The sequence below is a fragment of the Protomyctophum parallelum genome, assembly GCF_964188405.1.
Source record: "Protomyctophum parallelum genome assembly, chromosome: 11".
Lineage (NCBI taxonomy): Eukaryota > Metazoa > Chordata > Actinopteri > Myctophiformes > Myctophidae > Protomyctophum > Protomyctophum parallelum.
In genome coordinates this window covers 19722963-19748949 of record NC_139707.1, presented here as the reverse complement: position 1 = coordinate 19748949, position 25987 = coordinate 19722963, and the positions used below count along the sequence as shown (strand labels likewise).

General features: G+C 41.7%; 2 protein-coding genes across 2 annotated transcripts in view; one reads left to right on the top strand and one right to left on the bottom strand.

Annotated features, from left to right (window-relative positions):
* Positions 1-1866, bottom strand: part of LOC310867102 (electrogenic aspartate/glutamate antiporter SLC25A12, mitochondrial-like) — a 24213-nt gene extending 22347 nt beyond the window's left edge. The window contains exons 1-2 of the mRNA XM_083776908.1: positions 1767-1866; positions 1217-1270 (exon numbers count right to left, since the gene is read on the bottom strand). Coding sequence (XP_083633034.1) covers positions 1217-1270; positions 1767-1778 — 66 coding nt within the window. The 5' untranslated portion in view covers positions 1779-1866. The remainder of the gene's footprint in view (positions 1-1216; positions 1271-1766) is intronic.
* A 3481-nt stretch (positions 1867-5347) lies between these two features.
* On the top strand, positions 5348-25537 carry hat1 (histone acetyltransferase 1). The gene is made up of 11 exons (XM_083777551.1): positions 5348-5434; positions 6017-6094; positions 7422-7497; positions 9811-9931; positions 18263-18439; positions 18614-18735; positions 19300-19404; positions 19762-19868; positions 20813-20964; positions 22135-22251; positions 24481-25537. Exons 1-11 carry the CDS (start codon positions 5428-5430, stop codon positions 24649-24651), a joined length of 1233 nt encoding a protein of 410 aa, XP_083633677.1. The 5' UTR covers positions 5348-5427; the 3' UTR covers positions 24652-25537.
* Positions 25538-25987: the final 450 nt, after the last annotated feature.

Below are 25987 nucleotides of genomic sequence, written 5' to 3'. Positions count from 1 at the left end.
TTGATTCTAAGTCAGGGTAGTGCATGGTTCCTCGTTCACAATCAGTTGAAAACCCCTGGTTTAAATTATGGATGTCATGCAATACATTGTAATAAACAACCTCTAATTTATGTTATCAGTATGTTACTTACAATTATATATAATGTTTCAAAGGCAAATAAAATGATAATATTACATATTTTAATTATGCCAATTGTATATCCATTGCCCAAAAAGTAGGCTACCTATACTCTTCATTGTAGAAATTCACTGTATTGTGAAAGTCATGGAACCAACACACTGTGGTGCTAAACTTGAGTCCTCATATAGGCCCTAAGACGAAAGGTCATTTTTAGAGTCTAGGTTGGGTTTCAAATTGGCACAGAGATAGCTCTGGCACAGAGATAGCTCTTCAAGCACTGCATGAACCACTAACAGAAAGGCCAGGCATTCAGAATCCAGCCCTGGTCAGTTTGAGAGAGCAAAAGATATCTATAGATGTGTATGTATGTGTGGGTGGGTAGGGGGTGGGTCTCCACACCACATATATTTTAAAACTACAATGCACACTCCTAAATTGACATTTTAAATTAATTGTAATTCCAACCAATGTATTAGCACATTCTACTGTCACATAATTGTATGTCCCTCTTGCAGTAAGCTTTATAGGCTAGTTGTTGATGTTATATGCAAGAGGACTGAATGATCATCATTAATAGCAACACCTGTATGCCAACTGTATATTTAGATATTACAACATCATCTTTATGGTGCAGAGGAACTGTAGAAGGACTGGAGAAGTTCTGTTTCCAGCAACAAGTGTGTAGCCTGTAGTCCAAACAATAGTGTGCATTGGCTAAACAAATGTGCACACAATGTCAAGGACTTGTGACTTTGCTCAAAGTGCATTATATATAACATTTTATATCTGGTGATAATCAAATTAGCTAATTGTCATCAAGTTATGGCAAGGGGGATTCTTTGTTGCATCACATTTAGATACCGTAGTCAAGCATTTGTATGACCTTCCTTGTCACTTTGTACCCCACTGGAGTCTGGACACAAAAGACAGACTATAGGCTAGCTGCTATACACAAATATGACCCCACTCGACTCAACCCTTCATGTGTGTGCATCAATATGCATTTGTACGTTTGAAGTGGCCATTATCCATTCAATTTATAAAGTATAACTCAATGAATAGCTATGCGTCACACACACAGTAGAGTAACCTTACCTTCAGAAATATAGCCCTCAAGTCGTGAGGGTCGGCTCTTTTGGTTGCTTGCACCTATAACAGAAATGTAGAAATATGACATAAATGGTTGTCAACCAAGACAGACACTTTATAGTTTGGCACTAGTGTCAAACATAATCTCTGCCGGTTATTCATAAGTAAAACCACGGGCTGTATAGATTCAGACTTTAAGCATTCAGTCCGTGTCTGCAGGATCAGTTATAGTTATACGATAGTAACGGTACGCGTCCAACAAACGAACAAAACGGAATGTTAAATTAACCGTGGAACATCCTTTTAGGAGAACATCAAACATGAATGATCAATTAGCCGATACAATGAGTAAACATCACAGTTGTCTCCCATGGGCCAGCAGAGATGTACACAAACTGCACATGTAAAGATGCTCAAAGACCACGATGCAATTCGTAACGATGTTAAAATAAAGGCAACGACCACCGCGATAAGCTGTCCTCCGTATCCAACAGCAATAAGCAACGTTACTGTCGATAAAAAATAAATATCCGATAAGAAATATTGACGGAGTCACCTTGACCGCCATGCTGGGTGTGACGTCACATACAGACTAGCGCAGGCGCTTGACTGTTGACATAAAGGAATCTGAATCAGAAGCGAGGATGATGTCACAGTCACGACTCACTTGTATAGGCTACTCACCGCTACTGTAATCGTGGACTATCACTATTGTGTCTGCTCTGTAGCCTACAGAGTTTTTACTCACGCGTTGTACAAGTATAACCAAACCGGAATCTACTGCTTGAAGCCACATAACCACATTGTAAGCAAATACATTTGCATAGCTATAGCAAATGCATTATGCATGAAATAATTATATCAGCTAGAGTCTAGCTGCCTGCTAGACGGTCTAGAGATACCTACTTGTTATTGTGAAATATCCATCCATATTAAGGTGCGGAGGGGCATATAGTAATTATACCATTAGCCTGAACAAACACTCAATGATGATTTCACTTTTTCACACACAAACAAACTTGAAGTAGTAGGCTCAGGTTGACTAATGTAACTTATAGTCCAATCACAATCACATGCAGAAAAACACTATATAGGCCTAAGGTAATTCAACTGACTTTTTCGAGCATGACACTCACTCAACACAATTAACACAGCATTTTTATCACGGCACCAACAGGTGTCAAGTTTGTCAACCATATGTTACGAAGGGCATGACCATCATCTTTATCAATAAATCAATCAATCAATCAATCAATCAATCACTGGTAACAATAGCAGGTAACAGGAAAGGTGGGCACCAAAACATTCTTGGCACTGTAGAGAAAACTGGGCCCCTTGAAAGAGTGGGCACTAGGGAAGTGTTGGCACCTGGAAGAGTGGGCACTTAAGGGTGGAGAAGAGTGGGCACTAGGGAAATCTGGGCACCAGGGAGACTGGACACCATGATGACTGGGCACCAGAATTGTGTGTGTGTGTGTGTGTGTGTGTGGGGGGGGGGGGGGGGGGGGGGGGGGGGGGGGGGGGTTGAAATGGTTACAAAGTATTGGCAACACAATATACTTTAAAGGACCACTTCACCACTTTTCAACCTATCTTCCTCACTAATCAAGATAAAATGGCACAATTCTGTGTCTCATAGGAGGGCTGTGGGCAGTTTAGAAACCGTCCTCCAGTGACATCATCATTAGGCAGATTTGTTTTTAAGATTTTTTTACAAAAATGTTTAGATTTTCATTATCGTGAGAACGATGGCTTCCATTTTCGCATTGCAACTTTTCAGGAATAGAAAGCCTGCTGTTTCTATTAGCTTGTATTCCCCATCGATGATGTCACTGAAGGACGGTTTCTGAACTGCCCACAGCCCTCACAGACAGAGTAGAAAAAAATTGGGCCATTTTTTCATGATTATTAGTGAGGACCTATTATAAGAAGATAGGTTGAAAAGTGGTGGAGTGGTCCTTTAAGAACCTAATTAAAAGTACTCACATTCTCCAAAGATTGTCAAGCTTTTTCCAAATAGCAGATCTACAAGCTCACAACGGCAACGCATAACATTGTAGTCCAAGTATGACAATTAAAGGGCGTATGTCATAGCCTCGCATAGCCAGTCTTCATCTGCCTTTGCAGTGGCGGCTCCAGAAAATTGTGACTGTGGGTGCTATGGGGGGGCTGGCTATTTAGAGGGGGGGCTAATGAATCTTGGCTTACAGAAGTCAGTCAATTGGGCTTGTTTTGAGGGGGGGCTTAGGGGGGCTAAAGGGCGATTCATACTCCTATTTTAGAGCCGAATAAAAGTCGGTTCGGCTCTGTAGAGCCTACTACAATGTGACGTCATTTGAGGTTCGGGGGGGGGGCGGGGTACCGTCCTAAAGGCTCTTCGGTGCTACTGAAAATTTCAGCACTACAGCCAAAAGCTAAGCCTTCACCCCTTGCCCCCCCCCCCCCCCCCCCCTTCCCCGGAGCCGTCCCTGTGAAGAGCCGAATTGGTGAAGAGCCAACCAGATTTGTCTGGAAGTGAACCAGGCTATAACAAACCAGGGCCCAATATGCAAATATGGGGCAGGAGTACTCGAGACATTGCAGAATAAAATCGAACACTGCTAATATCCATGCAGTGATATTACTATCGCTATACGCAAGGCTGTATGTCATGTGGTGTGGGAGGTACAAATGTTTTATTTATTACCAAATTAAAGTAGGCCTACTCACATTTTCAGAAAAAGCTCATAACCCGTCACATTAGATCTGCTTTTTTAGAATAGCCAAAGAATTTAGTAAAATCTGCAAAGTAAGAATAAACGAAATCTGTCAAATGCTGTAATTGTATAGTCAAGTAAATAAATGGTAAGACTCCCGACACTCAAATATATGAACGCCAAATTATGTACAGTGTGGGTACAGCAATGTAATATATCCTATTATTGATCAGGGACGGATTAACGGATTATCCGTAGTCGGGTCGCGGGGGCAACAGCTCCACCAGAGTGCTCCAGACTTCCCTCTCCAGAGCAACATTTGTGACTTCCTCCTGAGGGATTCCGAGACTTTCCAAGGCCAGTGAGTCGATGTGTTTCCTCCAACTGCGCCTTGGCCTGCCCCGGGGTCTCCTCCCAGTGGGACGTGCGTCAAGGACCTCCCTAGGGAGACGCCCGAGAGGCATCCTAACAAGATGCCTGAACCACCTAAGCTGGCTCCATTCCAGACGAAGGAGCAGCGGTTCTACTCCGAGTCTCTCTCGTGTGACTGAACTTCTCACCCTATCTCTAAGGGAGATGCCAGCCACCTCATTGGGTGTGGGTTGTGTGTGGGTGCTGGGGGCGTGGCTTGGGGGCGTGGCTACCATAAAATCTCCTGAATTCTGACAGTCCAATGTTGGCAACCCTGGGTAAATTGTGCGTTTATTATATAGCGTTTATATACGACAATCCTGTAGAGTTTTTGGCCAGATATGCACCAGAGCTATCTCTGCCCTCCTGCCCTGTCTTCCTGGTGCCCAGCCCAGCTGTCCCTAATTTCATTGATTGATTGAAGTATTTATTAATTACAGTACATTTCAAGCACAACTCAATACAAAAACTGTTAACTGTGAGTGGACGACACCATAAAGCATTACAATTGTTTACAAGAGGGTCTACTGTTTTCAATTCATCATAACATTTAGAGACGTACAAATATATATTATATATAGTGCCCACTCTTGACGGAGGTGGAAAAAGGGTGAGTTGTTACTCTCTTCCTCACCCCACTGCTGCCCTTATAGCTCTATGCTGCCCACTCTTCCTAGCGCCCAGTTTTCAGTCTTCCAAAAAAGATGATGCCCAGATGCCCACCTATATCATCCTGTTAGCAACCTATTTGACGTGTTTAAAATAAATACAGTATACCGTATGTTATGATCTTCAGTTCAGTGCCACTGCCTGCCTGGTGTTGAGATCCCCTGTGATTGTTAAAGTCTATATTAGTAATAGTATATCTACGATATATATAATAAATATATATAATTCTGAAGTTGTCAAAGTTCAGAAGATTGGACAGGAGAAAGCCCTCAGTCACGTCACGTCACACATGCGGCCACACAACACAGCAACAAGCGGCGGAAACACATACGGAAGCCCTAGCGATTCCGCGGGTCTTTTAGGACAAGTGAGCAGCAGCGAGCACCACAACCACAACACATTTCAACATATACAGTATACTACTACTGACTGTGTGCCGAAATGGCGGGTAAGTCGGGGTAAACGTGTACATTTAACAACGCTGTTACAGTCGTTTAGGTCATTGGCAAATGGCAATGTATCATAGATGCTGCTTTTACCTGTCGGGCTTGTTGATTGTGCGAAGTTAGCCTTACTGTCAAACAAAACAACTGGGTTGGGATCATTTTCTATCGGCAAGCTAAGCTAGGCTAAGTAGCTGCTGTCGTTACTACAGTCGCAAGCAAGACACTCAAAAGCTCAACGGGCCCAATAATCGGCTAATGTCAATAGTATGCTAGCTGGCTGTAGACCCCAGGTACCTTTTATATGAATTTGACCTGTGCTTAAAACGTCTTTGATTATGTTTGAAGGTGTTGATAGTCGGCTAGCTAATGGTTGTGTGTGTATAACCATGGGGGCGCCATATATAATTGTTCTCTAAGCTTCTCTACGAAGAGCAACAGCATCGTCACACTGTTTGGGGTTGACAAATGTATTGGCCACATTTATCCATCTAAATATAAGTTATAAACGAAGCCCTGAAATGCCATACGGTGTCTCCCCCCGCAGGACTATTCAAGCTCATGTTTGTATTTTGTTTTGTCCATAGGGAATGGGATGAACGCAATGGAGAAGAAACTTGCCGAGTACAAGTGTGACACCAATGAAGCTATCTGTCTAAAGCTAGGTATGAGAAAATGAAGCCATAAAGAACAAAATATCATGGTTATGGTATTACTTAAATTGCACTATATACCAACAGGTAGGTGTGTGTGTGTGTGTGTGTGTGTGTGTGTGTGTGTGTGTGTGTGTGTGTAAGAAGGACCCCAATGGAAACAAGCCAATAGGCTTTCTTGGATTTAAATCCGCTTAATGTATTCAATCAATGTGTGTGAGAGATGTAGGGCTGTCATGATTACACATTTAAGTTGATGATTAATTGGCACTGCTGGTGGAGCCTGTGGAACCACTCAAGAATCCGCCGCTCCTGAATGAAGTGTCTGGTGCTGGGAGGTCCTGGCTGCACCTGGTGAGAGCAGGAGTGGACCTGTTGAGACGTAGATGGGGTCCGGACAGGAGTCAACTCACAGAGCCTAGTAGTCCTTCCACGCGCCAGACATGCCAGTCCCGGCAGAGTAGTTCATGGAGCGGCGGATTACCCACGATCAGTCCCTAATGGGACTGATCGTGGGTAGCTACTGGGATGTAAGTCGGGACTTGATCACCCCGGCTGGCTCCCCTGAGTGAGGGGTATGTTGTGAGACCTGAAACCCCGATGACCTTGGGATACTTCACTGAGGATACGTCCCAGGTGCATCCATGATTTGTTCTCACACTAATAATTGTGATTAATGATAGGGATGCTCCGATCAGGTTTTTTGGGGACGATCCCGATCACAGATTGTTTTTATCATGATCGGCCGATACCGATCTTGTGCGTAAGAGGCAAATTTGAATATTTCCAAAATTATTATAATTATAATCTCACGTCTAAACTGTTCCTCCCCACACAAGGGAGAATGTTTAGGCCCGTCACAAAAATGCAAAATGATATTACACTAAATATCTGAATGACATTTATACCACTTAAATAGTGTAAAAGATCGGTTTCTATAGATAGGGTAACTTGCCGATCACATATAGGGTAAATTGCTGTTCAGAGTTCATATCGGCCGAGACGGTCCATCTCCGATCGGTGGCCGATTATCGGAGCATCTCTAATGATTTAATAGTGCTTTTGGAATTGAACATTGGAATATATGAATACAAAAATTGTCTGTCTCGTGATGAAAAATGCACAGGACAGATGACAAATACACAAATGACTCATTCATTCATCTTATACTATAAAAAATAGCAGATCTGCAATCTTACGTATCACGTAAGCTTGTACATCTGCTATTTCAGCTTTTTCATTTTGCATGACACTGTCAGGCATGCGCTTATATGTGCTATACGCCCCCGATTGGTTACAGCTTGTTGTAGAATTTTATTTGTAATTCTCCTCCCCTCAGTTCGCTTTCCAGAGGATGTGGAGGATGAAGGCACGACATTCCACCCCGAGTACAGTCACCAGCTTTATGGAGATGAGTGAGTCAAGTCTCTAATATATGCTATAATATGAAGGAATGTCTGTGTCGTGCTCTCTACTGAACATTTTTTTTAAAGGACCTATAACATAAAATTCAACTTTTTCAATTTATTTTGTGTTTTTGGGACTCCCATATGTGTTTTCTATCTCCACAAATAATCCATTTTGAACAATCAGGCTTTCATATCATATAGGTGATTTAATGGAAATTGCTATCAGGAACAGCTCGACTGATTTTGTCATCGTGATGTCATCAATGTCACCCTACTTTGTATAATTCCTCCTTCTTCAGTCTTCAGTTCCAAATTTGCATTTCCACTTTGTTTACAATGTCCACCATTGATGATTGGAAGCTGGCATGGAATGGAAACAAGCCTGGTTTTATCTAGCATCAGTATTATAATAACCCACCTCAGGACATTGTGGTACTGGAGCTAAAACTGCTTTCAAAGTCCAGAAAGAAATGACGAGGACTGGTTATATCAGTGGTGATTGAGGCTCAAACCATTAGAAATAACTTTGAGGGACATAGACAATATGATATTAAATATTAAAAGCAGTTTTAAAATGAATGTTATTTCCGCTTTAAATTACCGGTAATACATTTTCAGGTGGGTTGCCGGTTTCACCCAGTCAGGAGAGAGAACCCATTTTCAGTTTCAATATATTGCTGTGTGCGGTTCTAAATTTGTCTGCCATTTCACTTGTTTATTCTTTATCCTGTATCAATTCTCCCTCCTGACTGTATGAATTTGGTATCCGACCTGTAAATGTTTCGTCCGTTTTAGGCTTGGGCAATGGGACGAATATATCGGCAATCGTGGATTGGATGAGCACAATGACTCCAATCGCAGATTTTCTATTAGCCGATTTTATTTTGCATATTTTAATACACAGCCATATGGAAAATCCAACTCTTCAACTGTAGTCCAATCTCCTCCTTCTCTCTCGGCTGCCGTCGCTCTCCTCCCTTCTCTTCCCCTTCTGTCTCTCCCCCCTCTATCTCCCACTTGTATACCAGTAAGATGCCCTAAGGGCAAGACGCAAGGTCGCGCTAAAACAACAGAGCTTCTTAACACGGCACAGTTAAGAAGCAGAAGTTAAACTATTAATGTGGTGTCAGTGAGGTCAGATGTAGAGTTGGCTGGCCGGCTCCATATATGCATATCTAGTATGTCAAACCATGTATGGCTATCCAGGGTTTGATGAGTTTAGTGTGATCGTCATATATGGAGATCCATGTGTTGTATCAACTTGGTTCATTTGCAAGTGTGACTCGCGTCGCGGCAACCACACTGGTTATCATGACTGTCACAATATGGCCATATATTGACATTCCCATATTTAGGCTTAATATTGAACTTGAGGGATCTCCATATATGGGCATAACTGGGATTGTAGGCGTGACGTCACAAGGCGTAATGGACTGGCAACCATACAGTATAAGGAGGCGTAACCGACCGAATGACTGACAGGTTTTTAAAGTTTTCATAGCACCCGTTACGCAATGCGCAGCCAATCACAGCGCAGAATATCTGTGGACACGTTCCGTCATGCCCCCAATTATTCGTCTATAGTACTTTGGCAGTTATGTCTGCCTTATGTGATGTTTTGAGCAAGCATTATACTTATGAGTGGCAACCAAAATCATTATACATCACATTCCGTGCTCAGCCAATCAAATCATCACAAATGCCATTCCAGCCAATCACTTTTGGCGTCTTCACTTTTCTGCCCTCACTTTTATCTTCAATATGTACTTTGCTCAGCCAATCAAATCATCGCTATGGGGTGAACAGCTAAACGGTGAACACAATGTTTGTGTTCACACAAACCCAGAAAGCTGGGCATAAGAGGTACTATCCCTCAAAAAGTACAGTTTTTGCTCGAGGTAGAGTGCAGTAGTGCATCTGCCAGAACTAGGTGTAGTTATTTTTACACTTATCTCAGTCAGCTCACAGTGAACTTGGTAAGTGGGACATTTCAGTAAGTCTAATGGCAGATCATGCTCAATTGCATAGTCAATCTAGGTTATAGTTTGCTATATAAATGGACATAATATTTCACAGGTGATTTACTTGTCAAACCGCTTACAGGATGTGACTAAAGTGTAATTCCTGGTAAAGAAAAGAAATGTCAACTCATTGTGATGTCATACACTGTGTAGACTAGATGGATAGATCAATAGACAGTGTGATACTGTGACAGTGTTCATCATGAGCCTCATTTCTGGAAAACACACATATGTAAATGATGAAGAGCACCATGACTCTTCGATTTGCAGTGCTCAAAGTAATTTGTTCTCTCCACAGTGAGGTGGCTTTTGGGTACAAAGGTCTCCAAATACAGTTATACTACAGTGCAGGAAATCTGAATACCCTCTTCAAAGTGAAATACTCTTCAAAGGTCACTGAGACGTTTGACTGTGTGGAGGTAAGACTTTCACTTTTAATTTAGTCGATTTAAAATCCTTTGTGTGCCTTTGTGTGTACTATCTGTAGCACAGGAAACGATGTCTTTAAAAAAATAGTTTGTTGGCGGGGCAGCAGTGCTTGACCAAATCACTGCCCCTTTCATCCAGCCTTTCTCTTATGCCAGAGCCAACAGGAGGCTCCACCTGCCTTGTGTGTTCTTGAGGGATTGCAGGCACTTAGAGGTCTCTAGGACTGTGGTTTGCGTCCTGCCTATATCTCACCAGACTAAGTCTGTGCGGTGTGCATGTGTATATCTAGTGTGCGGCTGAGCATAGACATGGTAACACCCCGCCTGCCTCTGATTGGCTTACCGACACTGCCCGTCTCGACTGTCCTCCGAGATGCGAGGTTACTCCGTGGTGGGAAAATAATGCAAGAGAATGACAGCTTGGCACGCGTGAGGGACACGGTGGCACAGTCGGTAGTGCTGTCGCCACACAGCTAGAAGGTCCTGGGTTCGATTCCTGCTGGGGACGCTGTGGACGCTGGGGGCGTGTTCCCTCCTCCACGTCATCAGTGCCCATACCCGAAAACATGCAGTAATCCTGGTCTCTAAAACTACCTCCCCCTGGCCAGCCGAGGCGCCTGATGGAGGGGAAATGAACTGGTCGGAATAACGTCTTCCTTCCACGCGCTACGTCCGGCTGGGGAAACTCTCCCCTGTCAGGTGAAAGTAAGCAGCTTGGACTCCGCATGCTTAGAAGGAGGCATGAGGTCAGTCCGCTGTCCCCCCAGGTTGGCAGAGGAAGTGTAGCGCCCAGGATTACATTAGATAATTGGCACTGGGTGAAAAAACTGGGTTGCAAAATCGTGGGATAAAAATTAGAAAAAATAATTCAGCCTTGTAATGATTTGATTTGGGTGTACTTCTAAATAAAGTGTTAGTGTTGATTATCGTGTAAGAAGGATAAAGGTGAAGGGAAAAGAGACCTTTTTACAGTACAATAATGTTTCATGTTTACACATACAAATACAATTCACAAACACACCCAAATCATATTACGGTGTATATGTTCAATCAATTATTACATCAAAGCAAACGGCATAAACAATATTAGTTTGCTTCTTCTACAAAAATAAAGTTACAGGCAGTTCTCTTGTATCACACCGATACGTATACTTGTATTATTTTCCACCACCTCGCAGCAGAGATCAGACTATCCAAGACGGGCAGTGTCGGTAGGCCAATATACGCAGTGTGCATGCATCCGTCCTTGTCCACACTTGGCCTTACTCTGGTGCTTTTCATCAAATGTCTCTCTGAATATCTCATACCTGCATGACTTACTATTTATATCAATATTAAAACCAATTCCCTCCATGTTAGCCCATACTTATACCATACTATGATACTACCATCACATTCAAACAAGAAATGTTGTAGTGTTTCAAGTTGACACAAAATTGGTACAGGACATTCAGTTGTGCCCACTCTGTTACACCATCTCAAGACTGGCAGCTTGTTTTGGGAGATAAGAAAAGCTCCGTCTTGCATTTCATATGATATATTTCTTGAATAGATGTTTTTTTACACACATTTCATTTTCTTTCCTAATTTCAGCCTCATTTAAGCCTTCATATTGAGTCATATTGAGTATACTTTATCATTTATCATGGAGTAAATCATTTTGCTGGACAGTGTGCTCCAATTAAATTGATAAAATTACCATATTGAAGTTGGTAGTTGGGAATTCCATTTAGACTTCTACCATACCATGACCATACGGCATGTTGTAGTCATTGTTTTGTAGTCATCAGGCTGGAAGCCTCAAACCAGAACTTCCTTTCCCGTCAAACCGGAAGAATAAGCATTGCGAGAGGCAACAGTCTGGCAACGCAAGACTACTTTTATTTGGAACTTATTATTCTTCCGGTTTGAGGGAAAGGAAGTTCCAGATTGAGCGTTCCGGCCTGATGACTACAAAACAATGACTACAGTACTGTAAGCTATCATCCGCTCCCGCGACCGGATCATCAACCTGAAGAGAAATGCTGCCCAGGCTATACCATGTATAAAATGCATGTTTTGCCCAGAAAATGATTTTTGTTTTTCACCGGAAGGAAAAACTGCAGTGGAGTAACGTCCAGTGAAAATAAATATTTTATGGGCAAAAAGTGCATTTTATGTGTGGTGGGGGCTTTTTCATCACAAAACCGTCTTTGTATTGGTGAGGAGTAAAATCGTTCTTTTTATTTTAGCAGAAGTCGACAGGCTGTGCTGCATTTCATACAAGGGCAATGAAATGAGAGTCCCATAGCCTAAAGACGGAAGTCTTAAGGCTATGGACCAGAACTAGAACATTAGTATTCACCTTTTTAGAGGTCAACACACACAGGCCTGAGATTGACCCATGTCATAAACGTCCTACCTGAGCCAGCCTGACAGCCAGCCTGACAGATCAAAATAAGAAAAATTAAAAACATTGAGCGCTTCAGTTTATTACAATTTCCATCCTGCCTCTCACTTTTTCTCTGCAAAAACAATTTACATGTGTTTGACACGTGTTAGACACTTAAACATTTATGTACAATCGCACGCAATTGCACACATACCAAAACCAACATAGTGTAATAAAGGCACAGCACTGAATAATTTTCTAGGCTGTGTGAAAGTGGGTGGAAAGTGATTCTCAGAAACATGAACAAAACGTTAATGAATAGTACTCTGAATTGCAGATGAAAACTAGAAAAAGTGCCCTTCTGAGCACAGGTCTCCACCAGGAGGATAGGAGTGTGTGTGATGTTTGGCAAAATGTTTAGGAGTAATGTAAACATGTTTTTTTGCAACAGTTTTCTTCATTTTGTTGAGGAAATGCAGAGCCAGATCAGTTATAGCATCTCTGAGAATATAATTCTGGATGAGCAGGTCAGTGCAGCCTGCCTTCATCTGGTGGTTGTATAACAGGGCAACAAAAATAAACAATGTGAAAAGGGTGCCATTTCTTCATAGGCCTTTGATGGCAATGGATGATTTGAGGCATTTTGTGCAAAAATCCACCTGTTGGTGGCGCTATAACAGGCCAATGTGGAATATATTCCTCAGCCTAGTAGGAAAGTGTGTGTGAAAGATTTCACGTAAATTGGACGCTGCGTTCATGTCATGACTTGATGCTTTTTGTTCTTAACTGGCCAGTCCTGCAAACTTTGAAAGCCTGAATTATAGCCTATTAGGATGGAATATGAAATATCTGACAAATCCGTCTTGAGCACATGATGTGTATGGCATCCCCCTAGTACCTCTACCTTCACATTCAGTAGATCCTGTGATCTTTTGTGGCCAGATGTAATTTTCTGTGTCTAGTGTAGGACTGTGTCTAGTAGGACTATAGTAAATATTAATAAAGAAATCGCCGTAACATTTTGTAAAAAGGGACGTATTTAGCCCCATGTTAACACTCACCTTTTACTTTGTCTAACAACCAAAAACATGAACCTTGGTTGAAAAAACTAAAGTTGTCCATTAAGCTACCAGGTATCTAAAACTTCACGTACAATTTCACCAAGACATACTGATGTGTGATTACCTGACAATTCTGCATTAATTTGTCTCTCTCAAAATATGGTAGACACGAGCAAACGAATAACCTATTAAATATAGAACTCCACATAGCCTTCTGGGCTAAGAGAAAATTATAAATAAAACTAGTAATAAAAACTAGTATGGCTGAAAGAACTAAATTAAAGATGTAATGTTTTTCGAGTACAGAACATCCTTGAAGCTAATTGGGCAGAAGGTCATGAATGATACTGTACTGTATGTGATTTCTCATACACCCAGGTGTAATAAAATTCTGATTAACACAATTTACAACTAGAAAAGTCGCAATTTTGAAAAAAAGTGTGGTTGCCGCAATTGCTTACATAAGCCCCTCCCACAAATTCTGCAAACAATTACAATGTCATTACACCCCTGTGATCATGTGTAAGTAATAAGGACGGGATTTATCTCCCCAAAAATCATTTTTCTGGTTACAAAAATCATTTTTTGGCAACATTCTTCGGTTACATTTTTGCATTTGTGGCACCCCCGATGGATGAAAATGGAATTGCTTTTGGCTTTTGGTTGATTAAAACATCTGATTCAAATTTGGGGTGGATTGGACGTTTGGTTCGTGATTTGTGGCATTTTTTGTAAAATAGTTCCCTCGCACTAACTTCGGAAGCCGATTACGGCCGAACGAACCATACACACTATCAAAATTCTGCCTGTGGTGTTTTCGTCGGATAGGTCCAGAGATCATGAATGAATGATTGAATGTGAGATTTCGCATTTTCCCATTCATGTCAATGGGGAAATTTAACCCATTTAGGCCTGATGTCTTCTAAATCCTGACAGTTTTCTGAAATGTTTCTAGGCCTACATCACTCAAAATGTCATGTCAAGGACTCCAAAGATTATATGTAATTGGCCACCGACCCCCATCTCAAAATATGTTGTTCCAGGGGCACCCCAGAAGCAAAGATTTGAGTTAAAATTGGTCACTCTGAAAGAATATTCCAAGGTTTGCGCCACATTTTCACAATTTTTCAAAAATAGCAGACCTACAAGTTCATAACGCAGCACTCGGTGCCGCGCTATGAGCTTGTAGATCTGCTTTTTTTTCAATAGCTAAAGTATAACATAATGCTTTAAAACACCTTTTGACATATGGCTCCAGTGCGTGCCATCAGAACTGTGGGACAAGTAGTGAACCAAAGTTGTTGTTTTTTTGGTGCAGAGGAGATATTAAATTTCTCTTTTTGGTCTCGAGGCAAAACGTTTGAAACCTACTGAACTACGGCATCCCCAGATCAAGGGCAGGGTTGTCAGCAACAGGAACTACCGTACACAGGGGGTCTCTGTCCCATTATGTATACATTATTTATTTTTTTGAGTGGTGAGCTGTCAGGTGGTAAAGTGAAGAAAATGTAAGGTAGGTAATGAGATAAAATTGACATGGCAGAACAGCATGAGCAGTGTCCCATGATATTCAGCAGTCTCCCATGAAAGATGTCCCTCTGGCATCATTTACTAAACAAGATCGCAACAGGGGAATAGGGCAACGATTTAATTCTATTTTATGGCAGTTACAATGCTGTGAAATTATATTGTCAAACTCAAATAATAACTTGACCTAAGTAATAACTTAATTTTATTACAGTGTGTCTAGTTTTTGTACAAGAGGGTGACTGGATCACACTTTCCCCCTCATGCAGACATTGGGGGGGGGGGGTGAAAAGACAAAGTTGACGTGTTGATTACTTAGCCAACTTTGAATAGAAGCAAAAGACTGCCTGGCCTGGGGTCCATTTCCTTTGTTCCTTATGTTAGTTAACTGGTGGTGAGCCCGCACCAGTCTCTGCCTAGTGACATTATGCTGGTAAGAGATCTCCTGTTTTGTTGGACTAATCACAGCCCCCCATGTCAGTACACTAATCCTTCTCACTTTCAGAAGGTTTTGTGTAGGGGTCAAAGAGACATGATTGATCTTTGAGGCTTCTGTGATTGAGTCAGCAGGAAGAGAATTGCTTCCCTACTTGACATCCCAGATATATTTATAGAACAAATGAAGATAAAATAAAATGTGTTTTGCTTTCCAAGAGTCCATAGTATACATTATCTGGAAACGGTTTAGAACAAAAAGTCAGAGAAAACCTATTACTTAAGATTTCATCAGCGTGTGCGTGCAGGCCCAATATTGTCAATGTTTTTATCTGGAGCAGATATCTAAAAGTAACTAATATTCAAGGTTAAGAATTCAATTCATATTTTCACAGGGAGAAATAAAAAGTGCATGGACTACAGATTTCCTGGAGATTTCATAAGAGCCATTTCTGACCGGAGAGATATGCGGCCGCTAGAGGCGGGATCAACGCGATACTGATGACGTATTGAAGCGCTGCCACAGTGCAAATGTAAACACAACCTAACAAGACTACGACTCGAAAATATTATGGAGATATCATAATTTTTGTCCCGCTGCTTCCCAGACTAGATGTCTGTCTGGGACTGGATTTTAAGCGTTGTCTTTTCCAGGTTTCTTAAGCCCTATTTAATTATTACTACCGGTATAACACATTTTCAAAAGTTGCGGAAATAGACGATCTAGTAACGGGACAAAACATGTCCTCTTACTATACTATCAATATCCAGGCATTTGTTCAGGTATTGGGAATTAAGTCCGTACCCCTCTGTTCTTCAACTGGTTGCTGAAGGTATTGGCTGTAAGCACACAAAATAAGATGCCTCCAAAATGTCAGAGTAAGAACTCACTTTTAAAAGTGTGTGGTTGTGAAATGTGAATCAGTAAACAGGATCAGTTTATTTTGATAATTTCATTGGATAACTAGTAGTTGCAATGGCATAGCTTGCAACTTGTGTACATCCTCACAGAGTGGCATTTACTTTTTGGGAACATGCTTTTTTGCTACTGGCAAACTGAAATGGATGACTGTCTGGTCTGCCACCACTGACTGTTCTTTTGACCCCTGGGGGTGTTCACCTTGTTAAGGATTTGACTGCAGCTGCTGCAGAGGTAACAACCAGTGAGTTAGGCAGTAGCAGCAGAGTTCAGGCTGCGTCTGAAGAGTGTTTGTCTCTGAGAGCATGCTGACTGTCTGGGTGCGGTGCAGCTGGTGAGAGGGTAGAGCAGGAGTATGAGAGGGAGGGGAGGGATATAGTTCATGCAGCTGCCACTTTCATACGAGTCTCTCATCACAGATCACCTTTTACCACTAAAACCAGCCCCAATCACTATAATCCTGCACTACTTGTAGCCAATGTTGTTTAGGCCAATTACTGTTGCAGTTGCACACAGATCTGGCACTTTGTGTGAAAATTGCAAAAGGCTAGATGTAGATGCAGCTGACTTGATATTGAGTTAATAATTGTCAGTAAAATGTAAGCATTATTTACCGGTAATTGATTTAAAATCTATAAGTTAGTACCGGTAGTCATATGAATAGAATACAATGCAAATTATAAAAATGTGTTTGTATTGATTTGGTAGGGAAATTCTTGTGCATGCCATGGTCTTATATTTACTTACTTGCCCAGATATTGTCTTTTTCTCTTATTGATTAAAACGTTTCAAACGCAACTAATTAGATACTTTGTGTGCTCTTTGTTTGGCCATGCTCAGAGATGAAACAAAGTGTTAAAAAGGTGCATTGTTTAGTTATATTTATGCCAAACTGTGTCATCCATTCTCAAAGGTTGTGCAGTTCAGTGTCTAGTCTGTAGGAGAGTGGCCAGGACAATGTGACTTGTTTGTCCATGGCCTTTTAAGCATGCTCCTTGTTCCTTAGAAATGTGGATGAACAATTACAATGGTTAAGAGGCATTCAGCTGCAGGTGCATTACTTGCAGTTGGATTAGCTGATGTCTGAAAGGGAGGAATTAGCAGTGTGTTGTATTAGCCTTTTGTAGTGCATTTTGCTCAGGCCTTCTTCATTTCCCAGTTTTGAATGCTGAGCAGCATGGGTTTCTGTACAGAACTAATGCCCATCACACATGTAAATGGTGTGAAAGGACTGCTTAGCAAAGTGTTCTCATGTCAATCCTTGTGGAAATGGATACAATGCAAACATTACAGCTGAACTAACCACACAATCTAGTGAGTAAAATGTCCAAGGGTATGGCCTCTTTGTCTTCAAGGCTCTTTGAAAATGTGAGGGCAAATTCATTTTATTCAGTTCAACTGGCAGGATTAGACGAGAGACCTCTATTATAGATGCCCGAGGTAGGTTTGTTAAATTGAGATCAATTCATTAGATTTTATTGCTTAGTGAGAAGTAGAAATGAGTTATTGTGGCAACTTCATCACATATTCATGGTTTAACCTAAGTAGCAAATGTATTGAATTAAATGTTCTTTCACCGGGGGGAGGGGAGGGTGTGCGTTGGTCTCCGCTCAGCTGACAGTTTTAATTGCCTAATGGTTTTCCTTTCACTGGCACAAAATATGTACTCATCCATTTACATTTTTTGTATTCTGCCAGAACTGCAGCTTTTGTTAATTAAAGAACAAAAATAACTGTTTTGATGCACATTTTGTGATTGAGTGAAAGCAGAAAGTGTCTAAATTTCTCCCAAGTGCTGCAGTCATTATGGACTAGTAGCCAGTAGCCAGAGAAACTGTTAACACAGCAGTGAATATTCTGATGTGCAAGAGATTAGGTATTTTTTGAAAAACTTTCTGAAAAACAGGGACACCAAGGTGGAAGTGTTTAACCAGGGAAACATCTGTCAAAAATATATCTGATACCTTCTTACATAAAAAATATTATTTCTTATTTGTTTTATTATCCAGCCTGATGATGTTGAAGGGAAGATCAGGGAGATCATCCCTGTTGGGTTCAGCTGTAACACGGACGACTTCATATCATTGTTGGAGAAGGAGGCCAACTTCAAGCCCTTCGGCACCCAACTTCACTCTTACAAAGTCCACAACGAGGAAGCGGGAGAACTCACATACCAGATTTACAAGGTACACACCCATATCTAATCGGATCTGAATGTGCCTTACTTGTGCATATCAATTTGTTGTGACTTTTCTCCTGGAGCATGTTTTGAACTTGCCCATGGCGCAGTTCATCATCATGCAGCAATACTGCGTTCTATGGGGAACCTAATCAGAAACTGTGTGGCATATTTGCTTCAGGTGGATATGACCTGTCCAGGATTCCGAGAGTACCATGAGCGCCTGCAGACCTTCCTCATGTGGTTCATCGAGACAGCCAGCTTCATTGACGTGGACGACGATCACTGGGACTTCTTTCTTGTGTAAGTGGCCATCTTCCTTTACCAACATCACTCCAACGGCCCCCCTCTCCATCCCACCTAAAGCCTTTATTGTATGTCATTGAAAAACAAAGCACCCCTTTGAGGCGCTTGTGACCAATTACTCAGCCAGTTTGATTATATTTCCTCGTTGGAGAAATGTTGATCTGGCAAGAGGTTCCTTTGTGCCAGAAGGCCTTTTCATTTTTTTCAGGGGCAAGAGCTGAATTGAATACTGTTGTCTTTTGAAACGCAGAACAATGTCTAAACAGTAAAAAGAGCCTCTGCCAGTGTTTTCTTTACTTTGGCACTTATTAATACTGACAATGGGCAAATGGACTGAAGTGATTTGGAGGAGCTCAATCCCTCCTCCAACCCCTTCTCCTTCTCTAAGTTGCAGTACTCCAATTAAGTGCATAATGTATTCAGGTTGTAGCAGGTGTACCAATCGGAGCCTGGCTGCTTCAGCATGCTGACATTGGGGGAAAGAGAATGGAGAACATAAAATGGACGCTGCATGGGAGTGTGCCTGTAATTGACCTGCTTGCCTTTGTGTTTTATCTGCAGATTTGAGAAGTACAATAAAGATGGGGAGACTCTCTACGCAACTGTTGGCTACATGACAGTTTATAATTACTATGTGTACCCAGACAAAACCCGACCACGTGTAAGGTAATTGCTGGGGTAGCACGTGCCTTCCCATTCTTTTGTATAAAAAGGAGAGGAAAATTATACATTTCTTTCTCCTGTTCCTAAAAAGCCCAAATTACGGGCTTATATAGCCAACCATTCAACCACATTTGTTTCATTATGAAACCAACGTGATTAGTATCTCTAAAACAGCTTTATAGATAAGCATTTTGTTTGATACATTGATGGACACAACTTGTCAGCCTATGTAACATTAATACATAGGCTGGTGTTACAGAAAATAATGCCATTACTATGTTGAATTCTTCTCTACAAAATCTTTATCATATTAGTCCCATGCATGCAATTACATTTGTGTATGTTCCCTCTACTAACTAGCCAAATGTTGGTCCTGCCACCATTCCAAGGAGAAGGACATGGAGCTCAGCTTCTGGAAGCCGTGCACAGATATTATTGCACTTTGCCCAAAGTACAAGACATTACAGGTGTGTGTGCGCATCTAAATGTTTTGTTCGTATATTGTATGTATTGTAAGTATATATATTCTATTATTATAGTATATATTAAATATACTGACTATACCTACATGACCCAGAAAGAATTGTCATGATAATCACAGGTCATTTTGAATGACCTATATTCTTGTGCATTACATTGACATTGTTCTGTTGGAATAGGATGAGGCCTGTGCCTCCTATGTAGATTTCATTTCAAGAGGCAGGCTTGGTAATATATACTTACTGAGGCTCTATTGAAACCAGCTACATAGAAATAATTGCTTTGCACAGGGACAGAGGCAGAATACTAAAGAAGCATCTCAGCTTTTCTTTTCAGACAGGAACCCTTTCTGTGAAATTACTCCACTTTGAATTTGGCCACTGAATGGAATGAGAGTTCCCTCTAGCATGGTAGTACCCATATTTGGCCTGGGATTAATATTTTCTTCTTGTTGCTTGGCAATGAGTACTCGGAAGTGGAGATTGGAAATACTGTATCCATATTACTAACATTTTAACAGAAACCCGTGCGGCCCAGATATGTGCATGTGCACAGACTGGAACCATGCATGCACGCACGCACACAAACACACTTGCGATTACATTGCCACAGCAGAAAGTGAAACCAGGCGCGGGCCACTGGTGTGGTGGTCCAGGTACCCTATGCTGCAATGCCAGCGTGTCGTGGGTTCGGATCCTGACGACCTTTGCTGCGTTTCACTCCCCATCTCTCCCCATTTCCTGTCTGTCTACTTTCCTATCAATAATACCATAAAAGCCCAAAAATAAATATTTAAAAAAAGTGAACCATATATTGAAGTATTCCATGTGAAGTTACAGAACAATATGGATCACTTAAAACCCTGAACAGGCTCATAAGTTAATCATCAAAGCCAGCATGTGATGGTTGTACTGTGTTGTATAACTTCTAGCCGAGGACCCCTCCGAGAGCTATGTGAAGCTGAGAGACTTCGTTCTGGTCAAGCTGTGTCAAGACCTGCCCGTCTTCTCTAAAGACAAGCTGCACCATGGCTTCTCTGATGGCATGGTCACAGAGGCTCAGGAGAAGCTCAAGATAAACAAGGTGTGTGCAATACATCCATGTATACATCCAATAACAATGACTGATGTCATCTGCAAGCAAAACCGTGCTGCCATGCTAAACACGACAGCAGTGACGGATAAGATATCATTAACTCCAACCTTAGTTACATCAAGAAGGGGAATGTGCCAAATGTAATACAGGATGTCCGTTCATAACCACCACCTGATCTTTCTACTACCATGATAATGAAATTGACTCACTGTCTTCCTGTCACTCATGCGTGTGGAGACCAAGGAAGCTCTGAGAAGGAAGTGAAGTGGTCACGTGATTGGGCTGCGCCATGACACTTTCATGGGAGCCAAACTCACACCAGAAGTGCAATGAATACATGGCAGTGAATGGAGCCGGCTGGACCAGCTCGTAACAAACATTATTTATGAACAATTGAGCATCTTAGTGCTTCTAGATCTAGCAGCACTGAAGGAGCACCAGAGTGGCTCCAAGATGGCGGATCAGGTTTCTGATCGAACGCTCTTGTTTCCATGGTGTTTCGAGTGCAGTGGCTGCTGGGCACGGAACGCAACTATGTTGTGCACATGCGCAGCACAGAAAGTTATTTAAATAAACAATTCAATTTAATAAATTGTGTGAAATAACGTCATTTTTTGTTTACATTTTATCTATTACTGTAATAGCAGATAAAATGTTAAAAAAAAATAACGTTATCAATTTGAGCCTATACAATCTCTCAAAGGACACTGATTACATAATGCATATTAATGAATAATAATAATATCTGGGATTTATATATCGCTCAAAGTACTCAAAGATGCTTTACATGTGTGGGGCCAGGGGAGAGAACATTATAGATTTAAAAAACATATTAATCTAGAACACCCCACCCACCCCCCCTCGTTGGACAACCCCGGTCCCATTATTAAAAAAATAGGAATTGTGTGTGCACTGTGCACACCTCCTTGGTGTAGCTGATTATCACAGCCTGAGGCCTGCTGTATAAAGGTATATGTGTATATGGTGACTTTTCTTACCACCATGACCCTTTCATGGAAAAGACCCCAAGATATCAGCAGGCATGAATGGCTCAAGTAGACCTGGTGCCATCCTGCTGCGATGCGTTTTCTATGCCTCTTGAGACAAACTGTGTAGCTTTCCAAAAGAGAGAGACCCCTCCTTCTTCCCTCTTAACAGAAACATGCAAGGCGAGTGTACGAGATCCTACGCCTGAGAGAGACAGACATGAGTGATGAAGAAAAGGCAAGAGAATACCGACTTGAGGTCAAAAGGAGACTTTTTGGACCATACAAGGTACCATATAATTATTATTGTATCGGGTACTAAAATATGATATGTATTTCAATGTACACAGGGGGAAAAGTGCACAACAAAACTCAATGTCGTTTCTGAGACACAGGCCTTTGAAGGCAGGGCTTACAATGCAAGTGGATGCGCGCACATATTCAAAATGGCCGGTGTCTCACTCTATGTTTACGCGATAGCAACATTAGCTACCATCCGGATTAAAACTTGGATTAAAGAATGTAAACCCTGGTTCACGAGAGTCGTTTTTGGCGGGCTAGGGTACTAATTTACACCCTCGTGTTCCTAGTTTGTGGCGGGCCTCGTGTTAAGTGTCTTGCTCAGGGACACGCATACTGTGTGGACCAGGGACAAACCAGTGACCTGCTTACCAGATGGCCTCTACCCACTAAGCTACTATTCCTCAAGATCCTCCACACTCACAAATCAGACTGGCCACAAAACTGCTGCTTCAGAAATACGCTCAGTGTGGCAACTGGCAACGCAATGAGAGAGAGAGAGAGAGAAAAAAACATGCCTTTACAGCTATTTATTGTAGCAGTCAAGAAGGTCCATACTATACACTTTATCTTTTTGTGTTTCCTGGTAGAGCTAGGAGAAAGACTGAAAGATTGATCTGTCCCCTTCCTGTGAAAATGTATAATACCAATGTGTCATTGTTGTACAGTATCTAGAGTAAAATAGTGCACACCGTGGTTTTGTCCCTACCGTGGTCTTTTCTATTCAGCCTGAGTAGAAAGTGTATTTCTTTAGGCAGTGTGTATTTGTGTGTATTTCTTTAGGCATTTTTTCATGCCACTGTCAAGCAGTGGCCTCAGAATATTGTGACTAGAACTGTGCTGTTCAAACTTCACCAGGACAGTCATTCTCACTCAACCAAGTCATATTGTTGACATTTTTTGTAGTTTTCTCCCACATTTTCACTTTCAATTGAAAGGTTGTGCGATTGCGTTTTGGTAAGAATTGACGTTTATAAATATGCAAAAGTTATTTTACATTGTCAAGTTTTTGCTCAACATACTGTAATATTACTCGGGGACAAATCATAGTCTGACTCTGAAGGGATAGACTTATACATAATGTCACTGAATCAGCCTGTAAAGGAATTGACCTGGATGTATGGTATCACTGAATCAGTCTGTATGTGTACCTGTATCGTCCCCCACAACCTGTTGGTGACATTTTATATTTTAGTGTCTCGTTGAAACTCTGCATACCGACCATTACAGGATTGCTGTCAGCAGTACAACCGCATTTCTTAAAACGGCCAGTAGCTGACTTGGGTGCGGGGGGGATAGCCCAATGCGGTGAAAAGGGAAGTAGGAATTCCTTGGGAGAGTGGCTAGCAGAGATCTGGTGGCCAGATGCATGCTGTTTTTCTTTTTTCTTTTGGTTCGTAGTTAGGTAGAGGCCCCTTCTCAGTGTGTGTGTGTGTGTGTGTGTCTGTCTGGGGAGCGGGGGGGGGATTCATCTCTTCTCAAGCCTGGATTCTCTTACCCGCAATTCCCCAGTGAACAAATGGTGGACGTGTGCGTAATGTTACTTATGTGCATGCATGCGAGTGTGTGCAGGTTTTGAATGAAGCATCCTGCAGCAGGCTCCACATTTCTGGTCTACGTCCAATGCCTTTCAGCACTCGTACAGATTCGCTACATAATACTTTGTCTGTCTTTCCCCTTTATTTCCAATGCAATTCTTTTTGTCTTACTAACTGTATGTGGTCTGTAGCATGAGAAGCATTTATAATATTTATCATTGAGATTTCTGAACTTAAAGACAAGACATTGAAGGCAATGCATTAGCGTTCACAGATTTCTACAAATCTTTGAAGAAGCGGTTTGTGGACGTCTGTGCACTGACACGTTAACAGGACAACTCGACCCTTTCTGCTTTCCTCCCGGAGTTTTCCCCAGTGAGGGGTGGGAGAGGCTGGACAGCAGACGGCTGGACTTTGGATTTCCCTAACTATAAACGTTCACGACAGCAGACGGCCTAATAAGTACAAATATAATTTATGAAAAGCTAAGTGAAGTAAATGGTTTATAGTCTTTCCATAGGAGTATCTTTTTATATTTTTCCAAAAAGAATACAAACAGCCAATAGCCAAGTTACCAAGTCATCCCCCTCATTGGGGACAATTCCGGGAGGAAAAACGGGCAAGCACCGGGGTGAGTTGTCCAGTATTCCTCTGACACTGTGTTTACTTCTCACGTGTAGAAGAACCAGAGGGAACTGACCAAGATGATGAAATGCCTGCGGCCAGAGGAGCTGGTGTCCCACATTGGTCAGATGGACACTCAACTGCAACATGAGGAACTGGAGAAGAGCTACCAGGACGTCTTGGGAGAGTACAGGAGAATAATCGAGAGAGTTGCGTCGCAGGTCTGATCGGGGCATCCATGGAGACCCGGTGAGCCCGGAGACCACCCTCCGACAAAAAAACGTGGGGTGTTCCCACACTCTTCCTGTACAATGCCCTCCATAGCCACAGACTTTGGTTTCAGCCGTAATGATTTTGAATTGCGGGGGAGCGTTACGGTTTTATAATAGTTGAGTAGGGTTTACTGGTACTGGGTTGGAGAGGAGGAGAACTATCGTAGACTGTCTCTTTGTGTGCGAGCCTGGCCCAACCCATTTGTACAAGTGAAACCCCCATCCCCCACTCATGTTTATACAGTAGATGAACAGTAAAGGCTGAGCAGCCTGATGGGTAAGACCCTGCTCTTTATCCTGTGTGTGTGTGTGTGTGTAATCACGCTGTGACATTTCAGTGATTCATGAACCATTCACAGCTGATAGGAGCTCGCTCCTTCCATCCAGTAAGGACACCAATCCTCTCCATTAAGCCATTCAGGACGGGAACCCCTTTTGGTGTTAAGTATTGTTCTACTTTAGCTATTGAAAAATAGCAGATCTACAAGCTCATAGCTTGTAGAGCTGCTATTTTTTTAAATCGTGAAAATGTGGCTCAAATCTTTGAATATATATATATATATATATATATATTCTCTCAGAGCGAACTTTTTTTAACTAATTTTTTTGCTTCTGGGGTCCTTGACATGAAATAGTTTTAAAACCACTGATAGAAACATAGGTCTTTCAGAAAACTGTCACGATTTACAAGACAGTTTGTAGAATCTTGTCTGTCCTAAATGGGTTAATAGACTGGCTTGATTTCCTATTCTCAGATGTCTTTTGTCAAATACTTTCTTGGAAGTTAGAATGCTGGTTTTGAAGCACTTCATACTGAATAAATAAATCGTTTTGTATATTGCTCAAATTGTGTTTCTTTCTATTCACAACATTGAATAATAATTGTTTGGGGCGAATGTAATATTACATGATGTATAAACTATTATTTCCTTCTATGTATACCATACAGTAGTGAGCACAGTTTTTTTAAAGGTATTTTCTAGTATTCTAAAGCTACCTCCACATCGCACCGATGGTCGGCTGTCGGCCAGTTTGAAAGCGTTGTGAGCTTGTCGGCAGGAGACTCCCGACGAGTCGGAACCCGTTGATGAAGAATCGAACATGTCGGTCGGTTGCCGATGTCGGGAGCGACCCTATCCATGTTGTAGTGATGAGGCGGGTAAATTACTCCACTGAGTGTAGAGTGGATTTCTAGTCTGCTCGTCATGTTTCAGGGCTGACTACTGGTGTGAACTAGATACCATATTCTCAATATCAACTCTCAATTAATATATATGATACTAATCGATCA

What these genes read in the sequence shown, in the direction of transcription:
- hat1 (XM_083777551.1), top strand. An exon ending in CACCAGCTTTATGGAGATGA is followed by an intron (nt 7,498 to 9,810) that starts GTGAGTCAAGTC and finishes TTCTCTCCACAG; the next exon opens with TGAGGTGGCTTTTGGGTACA. An exon ending in GACTTTTTGGACCATACAAG is followed by an intron (nt 22,252 to 24,480) that starts GTACCATATAAT and finishes TCTCACGTGTAG; the next exon opens with AAGAACCAGAGGGAACTGAC.